Genomic DNA, 25,228 nt, shown 5'->3' with positions numbered 1-25,228 from the left:
TCTGTGGAAGCGACTGTGATCACGAACCACTTGCTGCAATCGATAAATACCTGTATATTTAATAGGATCGCTAGATTTGTTTGGGTGATAGACATGAATGCACCCTGAGAGACACAGATCTCCTTCAGACTAGCTGCATGTAGTTTGGAGATGTGTCTCAAAATCATCGTCCTTCCTCCATGCCATGTATAATGTGTAGTTTTCCTAGTTTTCCCAACAAGAAACACCGCCGTTACTGCTCGTACTATCTCTTCTACTACCTCGTGTTTCAGGGGAAAGCTACGCTTGATGCTGGCCTTACACAGTGTACACAGTTGGCAGATCTATGACACCATGTTCCCTTTTTGACCAAAGAGTCAAAACGCCCTCCTGTCGCAATAACTCAGCTCGTCCTCTTTCCCCACAGGATGTAGAAGGTCTTAGATATAACGCTCTCCGACTTCCGTACAGGTCAGACTTAAATTGGGACGATCACATGGATTAAGCTTCAAGAAGGGCGAGGCAAAGACTTAGGAGCAGTTACAAGATGCAAAAACAACGCTGGAGTTCTTGGTGTATGGGATTCTTAGCAGATAGGTTCGAAAGAAAAGGGCGACACGTTTCGAGATATGAGAGTGGCACGAATATGATTCACCAGTGGCTGTAACTATTAAAAAAAGTCTGTACAAGTTATAACTTGCATACATTGTAGTATGGATGGATTTCATTCCAAATCATCGACAGCTGAAAGCGTAGCGCTATCAGCGACTCATACCTGTAGACTCAAGACTGATTTATGCAAGATGACGGTAACACAGGCATTATGATCGTGTTTCAACAGTACAGCTCTTTTGCGAAATGTATGTTATAGGCTGTAGAATCCCTCTGTGGTCAGCTGCAAATATTATTTCTCAACAGAGTTCCCTCCATGGATTCCCAGTTGTCCTAGATGGTGAGTGCAATCCATTTGCTGACAAAATCAATTATTCACTGTGCAAAGTGACTCTCACGATGACTTTAATTAATCAGCCTATCAAACTGATATCAATGACTTGCCACATGGCAGGTGGAAGAGATTTCTAGGGCACCGCGAAACGATTTCTGACAAGCGTTTTTTTTTTTTTGTTTTGATTTGGCTATATCTTTTAACGAAATTTCAGTCTCCACCTACACAGGGCGAGACAGGCTCTCACGATTTATTTCGTAAACGCTAGTATGATATAACATCGCACTGGTGCAAGGGGCTCTGTCACAGTGTACAAAATAGCTACGTTGTCTTGAATTATAGCTTCTTGTTGTCAAACGTAAAATGAATGACATCTGTGGCAATGGCGTGAAAGATTGTCAGAAATGTTTGGAACACGCACATGCATGACAGTTTATTTAAGGACAGTAACGGGGGACACGCTCTCAGGTCGTGTAATTTGTTCAACAAGCTGGAAGTATTTGTTTAGTGTAGACTGTTTTTCTATGGAGTTTAAATTCTCGCTTTTTCTTTACTTCGACGACGGCTTAGAAATAACGAGGGCATTATGCGGTGATCGGTATCAAAATACTTGAAGTTTTGTTTCCTGATTTTATGCAGGGTGCTGATCATTTGTGATCGGCGGCGGTACACTTCGCTGGACGTCGCAAAATAATCAGATGCGACTGCCGTCGAACGTAAACACTATACTGATTTTGCTCATAAAACTAAAAGAAAATGTACTTTAACCTTATTCGTGCAAAGAGGACATTTATTATGGTCGTAAATGAGTTTTTTTTTAATGCTTGATTATAGATGCTTTGACGTCAAATACAATTGTTCTCCATCACCGATTAGCTTGCTGCTGTGGATGAGGAGGCGTGGGGGGGGAGGGGTCATGTTTGGGCGCTATCGCTATATTTTAGACGAACAAGTTGCAATTGAGGTGACCATCCTTTTTATCTCCTATTGTTTAGTTGACTATAAATGCTACTGTGTTGGCATAGGAGCGTTGCCTTAAGGTGGCAGCCAGATGGTGGAGAGCTGTGTGCTAATCCGAGCCGTTCTCCAGATGTGCGGGGTTATGCCTGTAAATTTCCCTTTTGTGTTGAGTCGCCACATGAAAGGGGTGCCACATATCGTGAGGGTCTGTTGGGGTCTGCAGCCGTACGCGAGTCTGTAGAAAATCAGCAAAGGGCGTGACATCTGTAACACCCATCTGGAGTGTCCTGCAGATGGGCTGGGTTATGCCACTTAATTTCCTTTCCGTGTTGTCTAGGACCGCCGCCTGAAGGCGGCAGCCAGATCGTGGAAAGCCGAGTGCGGCCAGCGGCCACAGAGGGTGGCAGCAAAGGACGGACAGCGGCCTTCCCACGCCACAAGGCAGTCGGCGGAGCAGCTGGCCATTTGAAGGAGCCTGTGTCCCCTCGTAGGTGGATGGTGGGAAGGAAGGGTGGAGGGAGGGACTGAGGGGGCCTTGATTTTCTGCTGTTTGTGGATGCCTATCGAGGAGAGCGCACATTCTCCTACTTCCTCCTCTGCAGTCTTTTCGGACGATTTTCCCTTGTACATGTGTTTCATTATGACCTGCTCATTATGAGTGCTGTTTTTTTTCTTTTCACGGCAATTTCGAAGTGTAATTAGAACTGTGAAGCATTGTTTTCATCAGTTGTGGTAGTGTGTATTGGCATTGGTTACCTGGGCTGTAAGTGGTTTTTGAGCAGGCGTCTGTAGTGTTCTCTGACGTCAATCAACGATACATACTGTATGCTTACAAGTAATGAACTTTTTTAAACTCCTCTCTGTCCTAGCATCTCGTCAGTTGAACGTATTTCCCACCAAAAAGATTAAGGGTAGTACCTTACAATCCAGCCTTTTTCCCGCCAGCTGGTAGGTGTAGGGTAGTGTTTGAGTGTGTCTGTCGCTAGTTTCGAGTGGTATTGCGAAATTTTTTCCCAGCATGATAACGCCATTTGTATGGCATCGTCAGTTTTTGAGTTGTATTGCGCTTTTATGCTGTCCTTGTGTAGCACTATGCATATGGCTGTGTAATTAGGTCCAATCTCTGTGATTAATTATGTTATTAGTATCGATGTTTGCGTCAGTTTCCTGACCAAAATAAACAAAGTACACTACCCTAATCTTCCTTGCCTGCACCTGGACAGTTTCCATGTGTTGGGGGTGCACTTGGGCTTCCCATCCAGTAGAATCTGGGTTCGTGTCACGGAAAGGGCACAGCCATTTTTTATTTCCCATCAATTCTAAGCGCCTCTTGTGGTTTAATTGTGTTAAGGGGGTGCAATTGGGCTTTGCATCCAAGAGAACCAGGGTTCGAGTCCCAGAAAGGACACTGCTAATTTTAATTTCCCGTCAGTTCCCAGGTGGGCGGTGGGGTGGGATGTCAGCACAGCCGTGGGACCTAGAAATTCCCGCCAGAACTCGAAATTCCCGCAAAAATTCGAAATTACCGCCAAAATTTGAAATTCCGTCCATAGAGTTGGTTGGGGGGATGGTTGGTAGGGTGGAGGGGAAGGAGGGGGCTGCGGCACATATGCAGCTGAGAAAACATTTGACGTATCCAGGTGCGGGAGTGGGCATGGTTGCACCTGGGAAACAGCCCAGCCTCGTACAGCTATTATAAATGGATGGTTGGAAGGGTGGAGGGTAGGAGGGGGCTGCGGCACATATGCAGCTGAGAAAACATTTGACGTATCCAGGTGCGGGAGTGGGCATGGTCGCACCTGGGAAACAGCCCAGCCTCGTACAACTATTATAAACGCCTGTTAGCAACACTAATGGCTTGCGTAGAAGACGCTTTAGCTGTTCTTTTGTAACGCCATCCGGCTCAGGGGCAGAGTGAGTTCCCAGGAAGCAGTTTAAACCCTTCACCTCGGCTGGCGTTGTGTGCAGTGATTCAAGGTGAGGAGGAAACTGTCTTATATCCTGAGCTCTGGTACCTATTCTCAGTGTTGTCATCATCGACCAAATCATCAATGGTGTTCTGAGACTCGTATGCCTCGACGAAAATTTTGGCCTTGCCCAGCAGGTCATTTATCAGTCCTTGCGGACGCTGAAGCGGCCGTTTCGGCGGCCGTGGTTGGCGAAGGTGTCTGACCAGACTCCAGTGGTCGCTCGTCTGGAGGGCAATGGAGGTCATTTTGTCTTTCCACATTTCCTCGCGGTGTTCTGTAGCTTGGCGTTGGAGTTCTCTTTCTCTCAACCGGCCACGGCGCAGGCGAGGCCCTGCCTGGGCCGCGCGCATAGTGCAGTCTGCAAGTTGCGGCGTCGCGCTGTCGCCTGACGTTGATGATAACCTGCCATTGTAGCAGCAGTAACCGACCTAACAACTGCGCTATACACTTGTGGTCTTATATAGGCGTTGCCGACCGTAGCGCCTTATTCTGCCTATTTACATACCTCTGTAATTGAATACGCAGGCCTGTACCAGTTTCTTTGGCACTTCGGTTTACTTCAGTGTTCTGCCATTGTTGCCATGGTATTCATTATTGTGTTATTGTAAAGAAGAACTATCATGGATGGTTAAGCACAGTGAGGGAGTTCCACATACCACTTAAGTACTGTCTGACGCTGTGTGAGAAATAAGGGACGCTGTGAACGCCTCATTTGTTTTTCGGACTCTGGCAAGTGGCGTGTCACATTTAGTCCATCTAGACGCGTTGGGATCAGCCTTGGAAAAACTTACCAGAGAATCGTTGCGACGTTTAGCGCTTAATGGTGAAGTGTTAGTAGCATCTACCCACAGAGCTATTAAAAAACCTCGAAATTGACTTATGATTTTGTTCATAAATGTAGTCCACATGCAGCAGTGCGTATTTTTTCAGCAAAGATAGAAGTCATTTGGCAGATGCTTAAGCATGAATAATATGGCGACAACTTTAAGATAGATAACATTAATTGCTCCTTTCTTCGAATTGTTAATGGAATTGGTAGCCCTGATTATTTCTTGTTCAGGAAGTTATTGTTTCTTCTCAAGAAATATTGCATGTAGGGTACAACTATTTCGGTGAAAAATAGAGAAGAAATGGTTTTGAAAGATGTCATCATTTCCTCTGGCTGCTTGCTTGCTGCGATTGATACAACAAACCTTTACCTAAAATTCCTGTACATGAAACGATCCTTACGATTAGAGAAATTCTCACAAATTACACGAAACTGAATGCAGACGAAATTAAAGAAACGATAACACATTGCAGAGTTATCCTTAAGTACAATTATTTGCTTCAGTGGGCAGATATTTCAACAAGATGAATGCTTTCCTATGGGGAACTGCCTTGCTGGATTTTTAGCTGATGTTTCCATTAGTTATTATGTGCTTAGCTTTTTTAAATCCTTCCTAATTCTGACTATTAACATTTCGTGCTACAGATGCTACGTGGCTGGTACTATCTTCGTATTCAACGATGATATGAAGGATTTCGTACCTCTTAGTTACTCTCTCAATTGCTACCATCTGAAAATCTAATTTACATACTAAATGGGAAACTAGTGTCATGAACAATGTTTCCTCGACTTGAAATTGCATCTGTAGACGAAAAATTACCTTTGGTCACAAAGTTGCATAATTTCATGCTGTGATTAAAGATATGTTTGAGGTCTTTATAACACCTTCTGCTACTGCCAGTGAAAATACATTGCTGTCAACAACAGGTATCAGGTTAGTCTTGTACGAAAACGTATACAACTCGCAGTACTAGGAGCTCTCATTCTTCTTTACATAAAAAAGAAGGCCTCTCTGTGAAGAAATATTTCACTATTCCTTTCATAGGTTACATTTCATTTCAGATGGTTAAGTTGTTTAGAAAATTTGACCTCAGTGTGTGTTTACCACTAATAAATTCACGAGCTGCTTTACAAAAAATGGTTCAAAGGGCTCTGACCACTATGAGACTTAACATCTCAGGTCATCAGTCCCCTAGAACTTAGAACTACTTAAACCTAACTAACCTAACGACATTACTCACACACATGCCTGAGGCAGGATTCGAACCTGCGGTCGTAGCGGTCGCGCGTTCTAGACTGAAGCGCCTAGCAGCGCTCGACCACCAGCGACCGGCGCTGCTTTACATATACATGGTGGTCAGAAACAGTCTGAAAAGCTTGTAAGGCTGTTGCAGGATAGGTTGTACTAAAAAATAATTGTTAAGAAAAAATTCGGTATGTGGGACCTTTTCTGAGTTTATTAGTATTGAAGGTAGCCGATCAACCCATTGTGTGCACAAATTCAAGCCGCCAGAAACGATTTGTGCCATGTTAGTTGTCCCATGGATTGTCACCTGTGATAAGTGAAATGAGACATCAGGATGTTGTTTAAGTAACTTCTTTAATTCGATCCTTGGCCGTAGTACATCAGGAACAGTTTGTTGGAGGGATCCAGTTGGCTCTAATGCGAAGACATAGTCGTCCACCATTGCTGACACTGTAAAGATGGGCGCCCACATCTCGTGGTCGTGCGGTAGCGTTCTCGCTTCCCGCGCCCGGGTGCCCGGGTTCGATTCCCGGCGGGGTCAGGGATTTTCTCTGCCTCGTGATGGCTGGGTGTTGTGTTAGTTAGGTTTAAGTAGTTCTAAGTTCTAGGGGACTGATGACCATAGATGTTAAGTCCCATAGTGCTCAGAGCCATTTGAATTTGTAAAGATGGGCCTTGAGTGGCATGACTCGAATGCCGCTGTCTCCGGCTACGACCATGATGACAGCATGGCAGCACAACTGACAATATCGCAGGGGGGGGGGGGAGAGACTGTGATCTCCTCCAGCAGGCGGGAAGCTCTCTGTCCCAGCAGGAGTTGTCTTGTAACTCAGGCCCGGCTGCCCTGTCCCTTGGTCCAACAGCGGACCACGTACTGCATTCCAGGATGTATCTCTGGTGGTTAACAAAGGTTCTTGATTGTGGCTGTGATACTGGTACAACATTGTTTTAGTGCAGAGATGGATGAGTACTTATACGTTCTGGGTTAGGTTCATTTAGGGCTTAAGACACGTACTCGAACACTTCCGTGGTGACAAATGCCGAAAGGCTTCGATCCTTCCGCTAGCACATGGCAGTGTAGGCTGTTGCGGTACGGTGCCCAGCTACCTCTGCTTAGCAATGCCTGTCAGCTGTGTTTTGCTTTGCAACTCATAACATTCTTGCCTGCCTGTTGCAGCTCACTTCCACTGTGTCATTCTTTTTGTCTGAATACGGTCAGTATGCTACAATGCTCTCGTTTTCAAGACCCGATCCCTTGGGTCAGCCAAACTAGATGAGCCTTTATACTAGAGTTCTTGGCGACTGGTTTCTTAAGAACTATTCTAACAGTTGGTTCTCTAAATCCTATCACTTAATCTTATATATCTCTGCAGGGTTCCTTGCCCTGCTTCTTAACTTAAACACCATGGAACGTATTTCATCACTAGGCTTCTTGCACAATAAATTCTAACTCTCAATTCCAAACTTACAAGCTAAAATGAATCAGTTATCCTTAATAGTAGCCCCTTGTGCGTTCATCTTATTTCTACTGATTTTATGCTCAGGGTATCCAATTCACCGGAAACTGACTGCTACATCAAGAAGAAATGCAGATGATAAACGGGTATTCATTGGACAAATATATTAAACTAGAACTGACATGTGATTACATTTTCACGCAATTTGGGTTCATAGATCCTGAGAAATCAGTACCCAGAACAACCACCTATGGCCGTAATAACGGCCTTGATACGACTGGGCATTGAGTCAAACAGAGATTGGATGGCGTGTACAGGTACAGCTGCCCATGCAGCTTCAACACGATACCACAGTTCATCAAGGCTAGTAACTGGCGTATTGTGACGAGCAATTTGCTATGCCACTATTGACCACACGTTTTCAATTGGTGAGGGATATGGAGAATGTGCTGGCCAGAGCAGCAGTCGAACATTTTCTATATCTAGAAAGGCCCGTATAGGACCTGCAACATGCGGTCGTGCATTATCCTGCTGAAATGTAGGGTTTCTCAGGGATCGAATGAAGGGTAGAGCCACGGGTCGTAACACATCTGAACTGTAACGTCCACTGTTCAAAGTGCCGTCAATGCGAACAAGAGGTGACCGAGACGTGTAACCAATGGCAGCCCATACTATCACGCCGGGTGATACGCCAGCATGGCAATGACGAATACACGCTTCCAATGCGCGTTCACCGCGATGTCGCCAAACATGGATGCGACCATCATGATGCTGTAAACAGAACCTGGGTTCATCTGAACCAATGACTTTTTGTTGTTCGTGCACTCAGGTTCGTTGTTGAGTACACCATCGCTGGCGCTCCTGTCTGTGATGCAGCGTCAAGGGTAACCGCAGCCATGGTCTCCGAGATGACAGTCCATGCTGCTGCAAACGTCGTCGAACTGTTCGTGGAGATGGTTGTTGTCTTGAAAACGTCCCCATCTGTTGACTCAGGGATCGAGACGTGTCTGCACTATCCGTTACAGCCATTCAGATAAGCTGCCTGTCATCTTGACTGCTAGTGATACGAGGCCGTTGGGATCCAACACGGCGCTCCGTATTACCCTCCTGAACCCACCGATTCCATATTCTGCTAAAAGTCATTGGATCTCGACCATCGCGAACACAATGTCACGATACGATAAACCGCAATTGCGATAGGCAACAATCCGACCTTTATCAAAGTCGGAAACATGATGGTACTCATTTCCCCTCCTTACACGAGGAATCACAACAACGTTTCACCAGGCAACGCTGGTCAATTGCAGGCTGTGTATGAGAAATCGGTTGGAAACTTTCCTCATGTCAGCACGTTGTAGGTGTTGCCACCGGCGCCAACCTTGTGTGAATGCTCTGAAAAGCTAATCATTTGCATATCATACCATCTTCTTCCTGTCTGTTAAATTTCGCGTCTGTAGCACGTCATCTTCGTGGTGTAGCAAGGCCAGTAGTGTAGATGCCAAGAAAAGGACTATGCTCAGCAGAACAAGTACCCCTGCGGTAATTGATATGACAGTTATCAATGTTGTCTCTTTCCAATACTGATTTTCCCGATACACATTAAAAATGTAAATAATGTAAATGTCGTGTGATTTGTGCCTCCCGTCGGGTAGACCGCTCGCCGGGTGCTAGTCTTTCGATTTGACGCCACTTCGGCGATTTGCGCATCGATGTGGATGAAATGATGACGATTAGGACAACAGTCACCCAGACCCTGAGCGGAGAAAATCTCCGACCCAGCCCGGCCCTTAGGACTGACATTCTGTTGCGTTGACCAGTCAGTTACCGGGGCCGGACGATATAGATTTTTATGCTACAATAAGATTTCCAGGAAAACTCATCCCTCATGCTAGTTCAGAAGATTTTTCACAGACGGCACTAATTCCGACCCTGGAGTTTAAATTAAGCTAGTTAGACACGTGGCAGATAGTACTTCCATGGGCTCCTCTGGCCAATACATACGAGGCTGCAAAATATTTCATGTGAGTTATCCCTGAAATCGCAGTGGGCGGGTGGAAAGTAGGCCCCATGATCTCGCACGCTGTCTCATTTAATAAGAAACCACTCCCGTTTAATTCTAGCCTGTTTGTTGATATAAGCTTCCCCTGCTCGAATCAACTACGAGTACTACCATCTTGTCCAAGGTAGAATACAACCAATGCTCCTCGATCTGCTGAAAGCAAGATTCCGGCTCAGTCACTTCTTTATTACATGATCTTAACTCCTTTTGTCCCATTAGCAGTTTCACTGTGCAGGAATCCTGCCCCTCTCTTTGTATCATATTCGGACGGACTACGATTTCCCCTTAGTAGCATTTGTGTAACTTTGCTTCCTCCATTTCTACATATCTTCCATTGTCTTTTTCCATTAGTAATAGTCGCTGCGTTTTTTACTCTTACAAAATTCTTCAATATCTCCCACTTGAAAGGATATGATTGAACTATGTAACACTCATAACGTGCTTTTTTTTTTCTACTGGTATAGAAACGGAAATATAAACCGTCGCCCCGTCAGTTCTCACCAGTAGTGTGGCTTCCTTGAAATAAAAAGGTAAGTTTTTGTGCTTGGGTTCTAAAACCAACCCCAACTCCAGCGGTGGTTTCTTATGTACTTTCCTTACATCCTCTAAATACAGCTCTGGCCTCTTAGGGCTTGCTGCATAGCCTCCTATAGTTCTGTTACTTATCCTTGTGGTTCCCAAACACTACCTTATACCGAGTGCTAACATTTTGTCATTACTACTTCCCTATCCAATACCTCGGTTGGTAGGTGCCTGATATTCTGATTAATTGCTCTACTGCAACACTGACATACCGCATTACTTATCCAGTCAGTCGTAAAAGTCGTGTGTTATTCAATAAGTCGTTCTCTAAACCTGTAGTCTGGTACTGTGGCAATCTCTCACAACTTTGTTCCCTTTTGCTCACTGCTTAACCTCTTCTGCACCGTAGTTCATCCTTCAAATGGCTTCCATATCAGCAGTGTCAAATACAGTTTTCATAATCCGACCTCCCGTGTCAGTCCAACCTTTCTTCCTTTGCGTATATGGAATAACCTCTAGTACCTTAGTCATTTCAATCCTTAATTTGTCGTACACTTCATGTACTCTTTCACATATCCTGGCACATGCTTTGAGAATTCGTGCCATTCCGTTCCCTGACGGAATTTGTCTGATGCTTCTTCCAATCTTCTCACCTCGTTACCAACCTCCCATGCATTGAATACCACCTGTATCACCCAGCATAACTGGTGATCACTACCTCTTCCTGCTTGGCGAAAAGCAATTCTCCTTCCAGGTGGTGGTTCCGTAACGCTTCCACGAAGATCAGTAGTCCCGCTATGAACCGCATCATATTGTCTTCTCCGTACCTCACCTATGATCAGGAATACCAGTAACTTACCTCTCCCTTAAATTCATTGCTGCTCCGCAGCTGCTTGTACTAATTACACTAAATCTATACCTAATCTAAAAAAGCATTAAATGACTATCTCCTAGGCCTTATTGCATACGGGTTCCTCGTTACCGTTTCATTCACAACCTCTTATTTATCCTCCAATATCTTTCTCCTCATTCTCCCTTCCGGTCCGCATCTCCTATCTCTGGTATAACTTCAGGACTCCCTTGTAAAGGTTTCAGCCACCCTACATGCATAGGTGTCGTTATCATCAGCAATAAAATCTTGATATTTATTGGCGACGTAGTCTCTACCACTTGGTACGGCTCCTCACACATTGCAAAAAACTTCTTTGCCTTTCCCTTCGGTGTATACGAAGTTGACAGCTTCGCCCACTTATCAGCATTATTCTGCGCATTCTTCCCGCACCGCCCACTGCTTCTTCCTGTTTATTCAGTGCTCGTGTATTTGCCCTATTCCAAATTTCCCTAATAACTCTAAAAAATTGCTAAGACTCTACAGTCTTCCCTTTTCTCGTTTTCAATACGTCGAACGTTGACGGCATTTTACGACCATATATTACTTCATGTGACGATAATCCTGTATTCGTATGCTGTTTTGAGCTGTAGGCAGAGACGACATACTTCAAATCAGAGTTGATGTGATGTAAGTCATCGTAGTATCCAAGCACCTTTCCCATTATCCTATGCACTCTTTCGGTTCTTCCATTGGATTGTGGATGGAGAGGACTCGTTCTTAACATCTACACATTCGATAACAATTTCTTGAACTGATCTGAGAGGAAGACCATTCCGTGGTCTGTTACTATTGTTCCAGGCACTCCAAATTTCAGTATCCAACAATTCACGAGTGCTTGTGCCACTGTTGCGACCTGCTGGTTTGTCATGGAGACCATTTCTATGTATCTTTAAAAATAATTGATCTCCAGAAATTCGAATGTTGCTGATGTTTCAGGTAACATCTGCAATGCTACTCTTGTTCGACACAAATTTGCCTTTTGTGCGCACTTGTTGCAATTCCGCGCACATACTGGTTTATGTCTGTCTGCTTATTACTCCACCAGTACCTATCTTCTAGTCTTATGTTGGTAGGTCTGCACCCTCCACGACCCGCTAATATGTGATCACGAGCTCCTTGTAGCACCTTAGCTTCACTGGTTCCACTACCCCCGAACCCAACTTGGTTTCCCTGCCTAGCAAGCCACCCTGTCTGCAAAACTGAAACTGCTTAAAATACTGCTTACATACGCCATCTGCTCTCTGTGCAGTTTCCCATTCATCATGCTCATTACCCCCAATACTTCAGCCAACATAATTACCGTGCTCCTTCCCGAGTTTATGCGTGACTTCGAAATCAAATTCACCTAGCCTTACTGCCATAACGTCAACTGGCTAGAAGCATCCTTTAACCCCAACAACAATTTTAATGCCGCATGATCTGTTATTAGTGTAAACATTTTACCATATGGATAACATTTGAAATATGTAATTCCATGAGTAAGCCTTAACATCTCTTCCTCCACTGTGGAATAATTTCTTTCTGCAGGACTTAATTGTCTTGATGCAGGAGCTACTGAATGTTCTACGCCTTCTACCTTTTGTGACAACACACAACTAAGTGCATGGTTTGATGGATCACATGATAAAACAAATTCTCTATTAAAATCCGGAAATATCAGTATCAGACTCGATGTTAGGACTTCTTTTAGCTCCTCAAAAGCATGCTGGCACTCTTCTGACCACTCAAATTTAGTATCCTTTTTTAACAATTGTGTCAATGTTGTCAATGGTTTGGCAATGCCCTCAAGTCCTTTTACGAACCGGAGGTAATAGTTCGTGGATCGTAAGAACGATTGCAACTTCTTTACAGATTCCAGTATAGTAAATTCACATAAAGCTCTTATTATACTTGAGTCAATCTTAACCCCATTTTTACTTATGACATGATTTAGGTATGCTACATCTTCCATCACGAAATTACACTTTTCTGTGCTCAGTGTTAACTTCGCTACTTTTAGCTTAGAAATACTTTCCATAAACCTGCATATGCTGTTGCATATAACTCCTATAGACGATTATGTCTTCGAGATACCCTAAATATTGCCGTGGTTTTAAACCTCTGACGACTCAGTTCACGCTGTAGCTGCATTTTTTTAATTCGAATGGCATTCTTCTGAATTGATGCTGTCTCCAGGATGCCCAGAACGCTGTTTCTTGTCGATCCTGCGGTACAACCTCTATCTAGTGACAACCAGCTTTCAATTCCATTGTTTGGAAATATTTGCATTGCCCTAAATGATCCAAGGTTTCAGTGATGTTTGGCAAAGGGTAGGCGTCCATTATGGTCTTCGCATGTAGATGTCTGTATTTGAAACAAAAGCTAAATTTTTTGTTCAATCCATTAGTTTTTTATGATTCAAAAATGGTTCAAATGGCTCTGAGCACTATGGGACTTAACATCTTAGGTCATCAGTGCCCTAGAACTTAGAACTACTTAAATCCAACTAACTTAAGGACATCACACACATCTATGCCCGAGGCAGGATTCGGACCTGCGTCCGTAGCGGTCGCGCGATTCCAGACTGAAGCGCCTAGCGCAGCTCGGCCACTGTGGCCGGCAATTTTTTCTGGCACGACGACAATTCCTGCCCACCATGCACTATTACTTTCTTCAGTTATTCCGTCTTTCAGCTGTTGGTCGAAGAATTCCTCAAAAACTGGCTGTAAGTACCTAGGTATTCTGTATAGTTTGCGGTAGAGGCTGGTTCAAATGGCTCTGTGCACTATGCGACATAACTACTGAGGTCATCAGTCGCCTAGAAATTAGAACTAATTAAACCTAACTAAGCTAAGGACATCACACACATCCATGCCCAAGGCAGGATTTGAACCTGCGACCGCAGCGGTCGCTCGGCTCCAGACTGCAGCGCCTAGAACCACACGGCCACTCCGGCCGCCGTTTGCGGTAGACTGGTGATTCATTTCCTGTTGGTATGCGGTGGTGTGTAATGTGCGTAGCTAGTAATGGTCCTTTAATTCCCATAGCAATTTTGCCATCCGTTCCCTATTGCTTCCCTCCAGGAGCTTCAATGTCTCTCGTAATGCAGTTTCAGTGGCGTCCGGCGAATGTCCGTGGCTGGCACACATCGTGTCCCATTCTTCTTCCTCTAGGATATTCATATTAGCGATTAACAACTCCCCTTGTTAATCACATGTCCTCTGGCTAAAATTATCTACCTTCTTTTCCCCCAATTTTTCTTGTACGCATGCAATACATGTTTTAAAGAAGCAGTTCTCCTGAGTTTATACTTCATTCTCTTCTAATGGTTGCACCACACACAAAATTCCTTCCGTCAAGCGAGACTCAGAACTGACCCAGAGCATTTTCTCAATGCCCTTAGGTACACAATTGTGTGAATTACATCTTAGTGTGATTTTGCGAAGTTTAATCAGTTTGCAGTTCGTCTTTCTTGACAGGCTCCCCTCGCAACATCACTACACTAACAGTGACTTCATCTAATTGAAACATTTTTCCGTCAAGTTCGATTCTATGTTGCCGAAGATCAATTAAAGCACAATGCCGATATGAGAAATCTATTCCTAGAATCATGTCGTAGGTTTCCCTTATGTGTGGCACAATCTCTGCACATTGTTCAAATTGAACTGTATCCAGGCAAAAGTCTATGGTCACCAATCGTAATAGTTTGACGTCTTTATCCCCACTCCACGCATCTGCACCGTGGTGGATTCCATTGTTTACATTTAACCAGATCACTACTGGCGTCCAACAAATGCGCCCCTGTGTCCAATAACATTCTGTAACCGTTTATTCCTACTTTTCCTCTTGACGCACACTTCACCTCTGCACACGATTTCGTAGTGTTCCATCATCTGGGAATGACCGCAGGTAGACCTGGGGTTCCCATTGGCATTAAACACCTTATTCTTCCCCGGTCCTCTACTTCTAAAACTATTACTTCCTCTTACTTCATTCACATAAACCTGAGGCTGGCGACACTGCCTCTCTACATGTCCCGTTCGTCCACACCTGAAACATTTTGTACCAGATGGGTTCTGTGTTGAAGAGGACTGACGAAAATGAGAAGACGACAGCTGCGGGACTCATAAACCCTGTCAGCACCAAAGCAACACAAAGAGAGCTCCATAAGTTAAGAATTGCAAGGCGATCTTTAATTCCAAAACCATACATCTTTCACGTAAATGCCCATAACGGAAACGTGGTGCAGAAGCCATAGTACCTTGAGTATGGACCAATGGAAGAATGTCATCTGGTTGCTGCAAAATGTTTCCAACTTCTTACCGAGTTTACGTCTCAAGAGTGAAACATAGTGGGATTCGGTGATGTTTTTTTCAGCCATGTCATGATATTCCAGTACGAGATCGTGTACTTTTGTGAGCATATGCTGAGGAAAGATTATTGGAAGTATTAAATGACGCAACGTATTTCTCAGATTTCCTTCCAAGACCGGTCCTAACTAGTTTATCTCGGCTAATAGATAGTCAGCGGCCGAAGTCCGCAAAACAGGCCCCATCCCATGCGGCGAACGAAGCTTCCCTCCCCGGTACTGGTTTCCACTCGACGACTGGACCCAGCACGTGGTACGTGAAACATCCTGAACTTCCCGGAGACTGCTACTTACCAGTACAACAGTGTAATAGAAACCCTCGGATAAAGGTTTGACGTAATATGTGTAAGACAGATTAAGGCAGTTCAGGGCTCGTACAGAGGCACACAGGCAATCCTTTTCTCTCGCTTTATCTGGGAGTGGACAGGAGAGGGATTACTGCCCTGGTATATGTAAACTCTAGTGGGTTATACTGTCTGTACGAAGATAACTTATGTCTTCAAATGATTGAATCCTTACTAAATGGACTGCAAGTAACAGATGTGTCGGTGATACGGGCGATTTTGAAACCTCCGGCAGCGATACAAATTTATTCACAGCGATGGAAAAGAAACTCAGCATGTATATACTTTGCTTGCAGACATCAAATAGGTGTCCACCGTTCTCCTACACAAACACTTCAAGTCTTTTACGGAAGTTGGACATCACAAGGTATGGGAAAGGTACTGTAATTCGATTAGCTTCTTCTGGAATTTGATTCTTCAGTTTCTGGATGGTGTGTGGTGGGTCCACCGTAAGATCTGAGATATCAAATGACCCCAAAGGAAAGACTCACACCCTGAAACGTCAGGGTTTCTTGGAGGTCAGGAAATTTCCCGTTTCTTGGAGATGATATGTCCAGGAAAGATGTTCTGTAGCGCGTTAATGGAATGCTGCAAGGTAAGGCATCTTGTCGCATCTTCTTGGAAGAATGTGTCTGCAGTTGCAGGAAAGTATGCAAGCTGTCGCCTGTTGAACTAGGAAATAACGTTTCGTATTCACAGTAACAATGTTGCTGCGATTGTATAAAAAAGAAAGAAAGAAAGGGGCCCTGTGGCTCCAAACGATGATACGTCGCTCCCCACTTTCATAAAGCGTGAAAATTTACCTCAACGCTCATGATCATATTGTCGAACATGGCTGGTTTGTACTTCAGGAGTTCCAATAACAACCAGAAAATTTTAAGAGTCTTTGCGAGGTCGACCGCAATCAGTTTTAGCACTATGTGAATTAAGTATGGGGGTTTTTCAGCACCTTATACAATATTCGTCGTATACTGGGATCCGTTATGTCAATTTGCAGCGGATACTTGCGTGCAGAAGTCCTGGGACTTCGGCTGAAAGCTTCCTCCACTTTTGCAAAAGTCTCTGGTGTGCACACGAGTTTTACATCTCCACCCCTCTTTCGCACCGCATCTCCCGTTTCCTCAAAGTTCAGTACAAACACTTTGATAGCATGTACCGGCGGGACTGGGCATGACGAGCGAGATTGTAATGAGCATGAAATACATGTTGTGCGGCCACGTAGCTGTCGTTGTTTTTGTAAAAGTTTTCACTGGTCCGCGTCGGCATCCCGACTAAACATCGATATCACGGTCAATGGAAGAGATTTGTCGTCCAGATGGCACCACTCCTGTTTATTGATTCCTAAAGTAACGTGCTAATTCCGGGGTTGCCCAATCGTCCGTTTCGCTGCAGCCGTTGTTTACTATTGACGGCCGTTAGACAGTCTGTCACATTTCGCTTTCGTTGTGGTGAGAATTTGTTGCACACAGCAACCATCCTCTGTCTACAATAAATGTGACCCTCTATTGTGTTTCCATCATCCAGAATTATTGCTACTTGAATATTGCTCTTCGTCGTCAAAAGGTAGGATAACTCTAGAATCGAGAGTCACAGCGTATGGATTTGCTCCGATTGTAAATCGTCAGGAACAGTTTTCGATTACGCTACGACTCACGCCACAACTGTTCTGCTCTGCTTTTAGGTTTGTAGTGCTGATGCAAGCATTTTAACAACACGCTGTACCTCAAACACTTTTATGTAATTTACTGATGAATGAAATAAATATAGCCTCATAAACATCAAAAAATAATCGAATGAATATGTGAACAACGAATATTTACTCGTTATTCTCAATATCCCTTGTTTGTAAGCTGTACTTTGAAAATGGTTAGTAGGGTAACTGTTGAGGTTTTGGGGTTAAAATCCTGCATCAAAACTTACTCTAAGAGCTGCAAGCATTTTTTTCTTCGTCCTCTGTAGTATTTAAAAAGCATCCACTACAAACTATACACAAGATTATACTCAGGGAGAAGAGAGGAGATAGGGATGGATATTAAGGTGGCCGTTTCGAGAAATAATGAACTGACCTACGAAAGAACTAGTCACTTATCCGTGTGACGTTTAACAGATAAAGTACATGAAGTAGCGACATTGTACTGCATAGTGCCTAGAACAGGATTCCAGCTCGAGGTCAAGGACATTGGGTCCAAGATATCATATTTCAGACACAGTGTTTTTATCATAATTTATTCTATCGATTGTATTCCACATACAAAGCGTACCAAAATAGCGGTCTAAGTCCTTAAAGCTGTATATCAGTACATAAAAAATACGTATATATTTATAAGGCTTTGCCTGAGTACATTGCAGTCTTTACATTGGCTGCTCATGGAAGCATACATTCTGTTTGGCAGTAACAATCAGATTTATTAATTTCCTTACATCTTAATGCTACGTAATAGTAAAATAAGTAATGAGTTATTAACTACCTAACAAAAGACAGATTTGTACACACAACAAGATAACAGCCCATCAGCGATGAGAGTACACATCTACAAAAATTGATGTATATAATGTTTTTTATTCCGAAAAGCTTCAAGCATGGAACAAAATTTCATGCTAGTATGTTCTGCATCAAGGGATGAACAAAAACCTGAATTTGTACATTTTAACTGCATTGTGGGATGAGAGTCCATTCAGAATTAGTACAAGCTCGTATATTTATGTTTTCTAGTTTCTGGAACTAGTACCTTTCTCACGAATGACGAATAATAACATTTAATCGTTTTAAAACATAGGAGTCCTACACTCCACCTTCGCTATAGATAAACACATTAAAGCAACAATTTGTTTTTCGTAACAGTTGTAGTTCAGGTCCACTTTAACGACTAACATACTGTAAGAATTCACGTACAATGTGAGCTAATTTAAAAACATATACTGCATTCTGTGGCAAGACTTGAATGGCAAGAGACATTATTCCAACAATTTAAAACAAGTACATCTCTTTAGGCGTAACGTACTACGAAACTAACAACATCTGAAAGCTTATTTAATACCAGAAAGGTTTACAAAAATTTTTGAATTATTTAATCACTTAATGGAAAGTGTAATTCCATTAACACAAGGGTCCTTTGGTTTGCAGAAATATCCAACTTGGCGACCACCGATGTTGATTACTGCTGTTGACTGTACACGTATCGGTGTGTTAAGAAGTTTTAATCAATACACTACAGCCCTATGTAAAATGTTTCTGAAAGGAAATTCTTATAGAAGTGGGCCATGCGAACTTCCTGATTTCTGTAAAGACAAACAACAGAAATAATCGTATCTTGTACAAAAGAAAATGTGTATTTAGACATAGGGAACTGATTCCCGAATAAAACACAGTAAATCATTTTCAGTGAAACAGTAGGGACCTATGAAGTAATTTCCTTGATTAGTTTCGTTAAGCTGCTTGTGCAGAGCAGTCAAGCGAACTATATCCTGTGGCTTGCTGTAGACTAGTGGCACTGTTTTGCCCTGATACAAAACCGAGTCTTTTCGTAAATTACGGTTGTAAGTACCTTAATGTGCCACTGAAATTAAACAAAGAAACGTGGTTTTTGACGTTTACTTTGCGCGTGTTTCGTGCACGGATTCCTACATAAATGTGACGTTGACACTCGACATATGATTCTGCATACAAGAATTTGTGTCCGCATGAAAAACGCTCCAGTGAATATGAGTTGTTTTATCATCCTCCAGCAAGAAATAGTGTTGTAATACTTCAAGTAAATGACAGTTTCTAATCAAGAAAATATTATTTCGTGGAATAGTGTGCAATATTTGTTCATCCGCATAAGATTTTCATGTAATTTATTTTAATGGATTTACATGTCAGATGAAAAACATTGTATGACTGAGAATTTACTAAGAGTTATTCAGCGTTGTCTAAGTACTAACACAATTCAACATTCCAACACTGAAGTTCATTTTTCTATCTAGTATAAGCAATGCTACTGAAGGAATGATAGCTGTGTACATCAACATTTAAGCTATATTATCCATACATTAAACATTAAAAGTTCCTTGAAAATCGAATTACACGGTCGAGTACAGTATATACGTAATAGAAAGTTGAATATTTTATTTTATTTAAAATATTATAAGAAACTAAATAAAACTATATTTAAATAATTAGAGGCAATTTGGAAGAGTAAAGTACTTTGTGTTTATCCATGTGAGAGGTATTCGGGAGGACGACGGTTCAATCCCGTCTCCGGCCATCCTGATTTAGGTTTTCCGTGATTTCCCTAAATCGTTTCAGGCAAATGCCGGGATGGTTCCTTTGAAAGGGCACGGCCGATATCCTTCCCAATCCTTCCCTAACCCGAGCTTGCTCTCCGTCTCTAATGACCTCGTTGTCGACGGGACGTTAAACACTAACCACCACCACCACCATGTGAGAGGTGAGTTTCAGAAATTAGAATATGTTCGTCTGTCCCAGCCGTTACTAAATTATAAGCCGCAATGACATATTGGAGGAAGTGCAGGCTGTTTCCCGGATTTTTTATGTTGTGGAATATTGCAAACAGAACAGATATTAAAGTGGAAGATTAGGGTTTAACGTACTGTCGACGACGACAATTGTAGCATCATTCAACTGGAGTGTCAAACGTCCAGCAGTGAGTTCGCTGCTGATCAGAAACGTCTTCTGTTGATACGAATGTCCTTTTCAGGTACGGTGTGCGTCGTGATGTCTTTTCTTGATGCCGTTAGCGTTTGTCTAACGTTCTTTTTCATTTGTGAATGATCACATCGTGACGTACAATGGAAACCAACTCTTAAACTTCTCTTTCAGGCAGACATTATGAAGCTGCCTACTTGCCGTTTATTTCAATGTAAACATATCGAGTACTTTTAGAGTAGCTAAGCCACAAGTTATATAACACGAAACCGTCTTCTTGGTGTATAATGGTCACATGACTGAGGAGGAGAAAGAGAAGTACTTTATTGATTTTTATTATCATCGGCGTGTCAAGGTCGGTTGACCGCTGTCAACACACCTCCGTGACCTTAATTTTTGTCGGAAACGTGTGACATCCTAGAAAATGTTACATCAAATACTTATGACAAGTTGTGATACCACCACACTCGAAACCTCTGAAAAAATTATTGTACTAGTTTCTGGTAGTATAAACCTATGGTTATTCAAACAAAGCTCCCTTAGTATTTAACTTTAAATGTTTACGGAACCTTTAGCAGAAGCTCAGCAGTTTTCAACTGGTAGTAGGTGAGGCGAAAATTGGTGTGGTGTACTATCTACTATAGTTCAGTACCTATCGGGATATTAAAGTAATTATGTTTTTAACTGAACAATCAGTTCAAAGACTAAATGAAACTTTAACATAGTGAAAAGACACAATTAATTATATATGATGAAACAATTCACAGAAAAACCTGGTACGAAGAAAGACAAACACCGTAGTACCATTTCACTATCTGCCGCAAAACGTATCGTAACGTTGCAGAACCTGCTCTAGACTTACAATCTTGTCCTGTATATCTGAAACATTTTCGGGCTCTTTTCATGAAAAGTATTGCTTAAAATTAAACCACTGCGTATATCACAAATTTTTCTTTTGAGTTCTCTACATGACATGTAACAAAATAGGGAGTTGTGCTGAAAAAGAAAAAAAAGGTAGTACTAAACGTAATAGCTTAGAAATACATAGGATAAAAAGTTAGGGTCATTGACCATACAGAAAAATACTTGTCCCGTACCTGATTTACAGACAAAAGTTTCATTACTTTAAACTGTCCCATACATCTCTGGTGTAAGATTGGGCGAGTAAATGATGTTGAAGAAGAAAACGTCAGGGACAAATCTGAAGCGTAAATTAGACAAGAATGGATCAAAGAAACGATTCTGGCATTCGTCTTAAGCGATTTGGAGAAACGGCAGAAGTTCTAAATCTAGGCTTACATAAGGTTAAAGCTTAGGGCACTCATTTTCAATTACTCTCTTTGGTATTTGAAGACAACATTTCCTTTCAAACAAATAATGTTTTTGTGTTTACAGTATATGTGCAAAGATAAAATGCCACATAAATACTTTTAGAGTTTCGCACTCTCAGGTGAGCATAGTAGATGGTAGTTCCTTGTGTAGAGTATATGTGGGGTCTGTTCTTCAGACACGTCCGAAAGAACACCATTTTGATCCTGCAGCTTCTGTGAATCACGACAGAAAGGAATTAATAACATTAGATGCTAGAGGGAATTGATTTAAATCAATGCGGAAAGTTGAAAATTCGTGCCAGACCAGGATTCGAACCCTGATCTCGTGCGTAGTAAGCAGATACGCTGGCCACTGTGCCATGTGGACACATTACATATATGGTATCTTCTCTTTCAGACATTTTCGGATGGCATTGTGGTCAGCTCATCTGCTTAGTAAGAGGAAGCCGGGTTCTAATACTGGTGCGGCACACGTTTTCAACTTTTCAATTGATTTAAATCAATGCTTAGTAGCAGCTTAAGTCATTGAGTTCTTTGTGCCTTATGTAGAAGTTCGGAAAAGGAATGTTTGTGCACAGATTTCCCCTTGGCTCAAGGATTTTGCGTGTCCCTAGTGCCGGGAGAAGTTCTTGCTACACTTTCTTTGGTATTTACGCGTAGAAGCCTTTTGAGAGCTGGAGCACTTCATCGGTCTCAAACGCAACTCTCGGGCGCCTCGTCGATAGCGTCTATATCGGTCACGTCGAGGGTGAGCAGCGTAGACCTCATCATGGCGTTCCTCCTGAAGGCGTCGGCCCGCGACTCGGCGGCGCTGGACTTGCGCGGCGGACTGCTGCCGTTGGCCGGCCGCTGGCGGCGCGGAGGGCTCGACTCGCAGAGTGACGTCACGGCGGAGGATTCGCTGGCGTCGCTGCCCCTGGGCGCGAGGGCGCGGGACAGCGACGGCGGCAGTGACGTCCGCGAAGAGGAAGAGGAGCGCCAGCCGAGCAGGTCCGGCGAGGAGCGCAGCGGCCGCCGCCCGCTGGAGCGCGACGTGCAGCTGGAGGTGGTGGTGCGCAGCGTGCCGTTGCGCGCGCCTCCCGACCCGCCCCTCAGCAGCGCCAGCCGCCGCCGCCGCCCCAGGCCGCACAGCCGCGCGAACCCCGCGCGGAACTTGGAAGACATCAGGTTGTACAGGATGGGGTTCATCGCCGAGTTGACGTAATGCATGGTGCGGCAGAAGTAGAGCAGGTTGAAGTAAGCTTCGGGGCCGAGCCCGGCGACGGCCTCGTCGCTCGCGAAGATGACCCAGAGGGCGAAGGCACGGAAGGGCAGCAGGCAGAGGAAGAAGGAGAGCACGACGGTGGCCAGCATGAGCGCCACCTGGCGGCGGGCGCGCGCCGGGCCCGGCTCGGCGGGGGCGGCGCTGCCGGCGGGGGCGGTGGCGGCCACGAGGTGGCGCGCGATGCGGCCGTACAGCACCAGCAGCAGCAGCAGCGGCAGCGCGAAGAAGAGCGCCGCGCTCGCCGCGAAGAACAGCCGCGGCCACGCCGTCGCCGCCTCGCTCAGACACGCCGCGAACTCTGACCCGTCAGCGTACTCGTGGTATTCGACCTTCGCGATCACCAGCATCGGGCTGCCCACCGGGAACAGACAACCACCAACAACTACACTTCGACTGCCCTCGCTCGCAAGCGCGTTTGCACATAATAACGACGGACCTCCGGTGTTCAGTCATTTGCGACCGTACAGTTCGTACCCTCTATAAAAGCAGAGGAATAAAGTGAAACAGTTTATGGAAACGCTTCTAATGTGTCTTTCTGAGGGTACCACATGCCACCTCGAGTCGCAGAAGGGGAAGCAGAGGGAGGCATCCCGCCTGACAATAGCACGGGACGATACTACAGTGCCTGTTAAAAATACGACGCAATTTCCCTTCCTCCGAACGAAAAGGCACTGCGGTGACTTCAGCCACGATGAAATACAAGAAACGTATATACAGTTGTGAACACGGACAACCATCAGATGTATAATGGAGTGACGGCAGCGAAAATTTTAGCCGAATCGGGTACGCGAGCAGTCACTTTAACTGCTTGGGTTCAAATGGCCCTAAGCACTATGGGACTTAACATCTGAAGTCATCAGTCCCCTAGACTTAGAACTACGCGAACCAAACTAACCTAAGGACATCACACACATCCATACCCGAGGCAGGATTCGAACCTGCGACCGACCGTAGCAGCAGCGTGCTTCCCGAGTGAAGCGCCTAGAACCGCCCGGTCACATTGGCCGGCAACTGCTTGGGCTATCCGTAAATTTCTCACAGCCAGACCCAAACTTCTGTATTTCGTCTTTCATGCATCGAAACATGCACACGTACACATTATGCAATTTTCACAAGGGAGGACATTTTAATTAATACTCGCTCTCTGGTATAAGTGGGTAAAAGCGATAGTGGAGTGCCTGTGTTGTTAAGAAGTACGATAGAAATGTTCGTTTTGGCATGCATGCATTATACAACTCATGGTTGTGAATACGTTTCATGTATTTCATACTGGCTGTAGTCGCCACAGTGCCTGTTGCTTCGACATGCATGCATGTAGAGAGGCCGCGCGGGGTAGCCACACGGTATGGGGCGCCTTGTCCGGTTCGCGCGGCTCTCCCCGTCAGAGGCTCGAGTTCTCCCTCGGTCATGGGGGTGTGTGTGTTGTCCTCACCGTAAGTTAGTTTACGTTAGATTGAGTAGTGTGTAAGCCTAGGAACCGATGACCTCAGCAGTTTGGTCCTGTATGAAATTACCACCCAAACATGTACAGAAAAGCTCTTCATCGTATTTTTTAATAACATAGGCACTGTAATATCGGATTTAATCATCAACATCGATCAAGTGAAATTTCTCGACTGTACGGGAAGATAAATAATGGATGTACGAGTACATGGTGTAGACACGTGGTTGATGACATTTCGAAGTTTGGATCTGGCCATGAGTCGAGCTCGAATATCCTAATGGTTGCCGGCACGGTGGCTCAGCGTGTTCGGTCAGAGGATTAACTGCCCTCTGTGCTAAAAAAACTGAGTTAATGGGTCAACGATGAACTTGAACAAGCGCCATGGGATATCCGCCGCGAACAAAGAGAACCAACTATAACGTACAAAATGAGACCAACCAAGAAAAAAAAGAAAGATAGGACGATCGCTGTTTCTGATAAGCGGGAAATCAAGTTTCGAGTCCCTGTCCGGCACAAATTTTCTTTGTCGGCAGTCCCTTCTCCATCTAACTGCTTTACATGATCGCAATTGTGAATACATTTAATGTGTTCATGGAAACGGTTGTAATGTACATTGTCCGCAGGCTTGATCCCCCCCCAACCCTCTGGTTTCCTCCTTCCTCTCCACCCCCTGCCCGTTGCCGCGCCTCTATCGCTGTATCCCTCCCTCTCTCCATCTCCACACCCTCCATCTCCTTCATCAGGGCAATTTCCAACGCCTCCCCCTCCCAGATGACGAACTTCGCCGTGACATCTACCCTTCCTTCCAACTAAAACGTGGCCTTGTCCTCCCCCCTCCCCAGAGCCCCCTTTTTTCCTCCTCCCTCCTTCTCCCAGAGCGGATTTTCCTCCTCCCCCCCCTGAGACCCTGCACCCCATACTTGCCTCTTTCCTTCCCACATCCCTCCCTACCTGGCCCTCTTCAGCGCGGCCCCCGCTCATCTCCCCCA

General features: G+C 44.3%; 1 protein-coding gene across 1 annotated transcript in view; it reads right to left on the bottom strand.

Moving 5' to 3' along the window:
• Positions 1-25,228, bottom strand: part of LOC126188457 (orexin/Hypocretin receptor type 1-like) — a 520,725-nt gene that overhangs the window by 63,481 nt on the left and 432,016 nt on the right. The window contains exon 3 of the mRNA XM_049930060.1: positions 22,616-23,146. Within this exon, the coding sequence (XP_049786017.1) occupies positions 22,616-23,146 (531 nt within the window). The remainder of the gene's footprint in view (positions 1-22,615; positions 23,147-25,228) is intronic.

The sequence above is a fragment of the Schistocerca cancellata genome, chromosome 5 (assembly GCF_023864275.1).
Source record: "Schistocerca cancellata isolate TAMUIC-IGC-003103 chromosome 5, iqSchCanc2.1, whole genome shotgun sequence".
NCBI lineage: Eukaryota > Metazoa > Arthropoda > Insecta > Orthoptera > Acrididae > Schistocerca > Schistocerca cancellata.
This window is presented reverse-complemented; position numbering and strand designations above follow the sequence as displayed.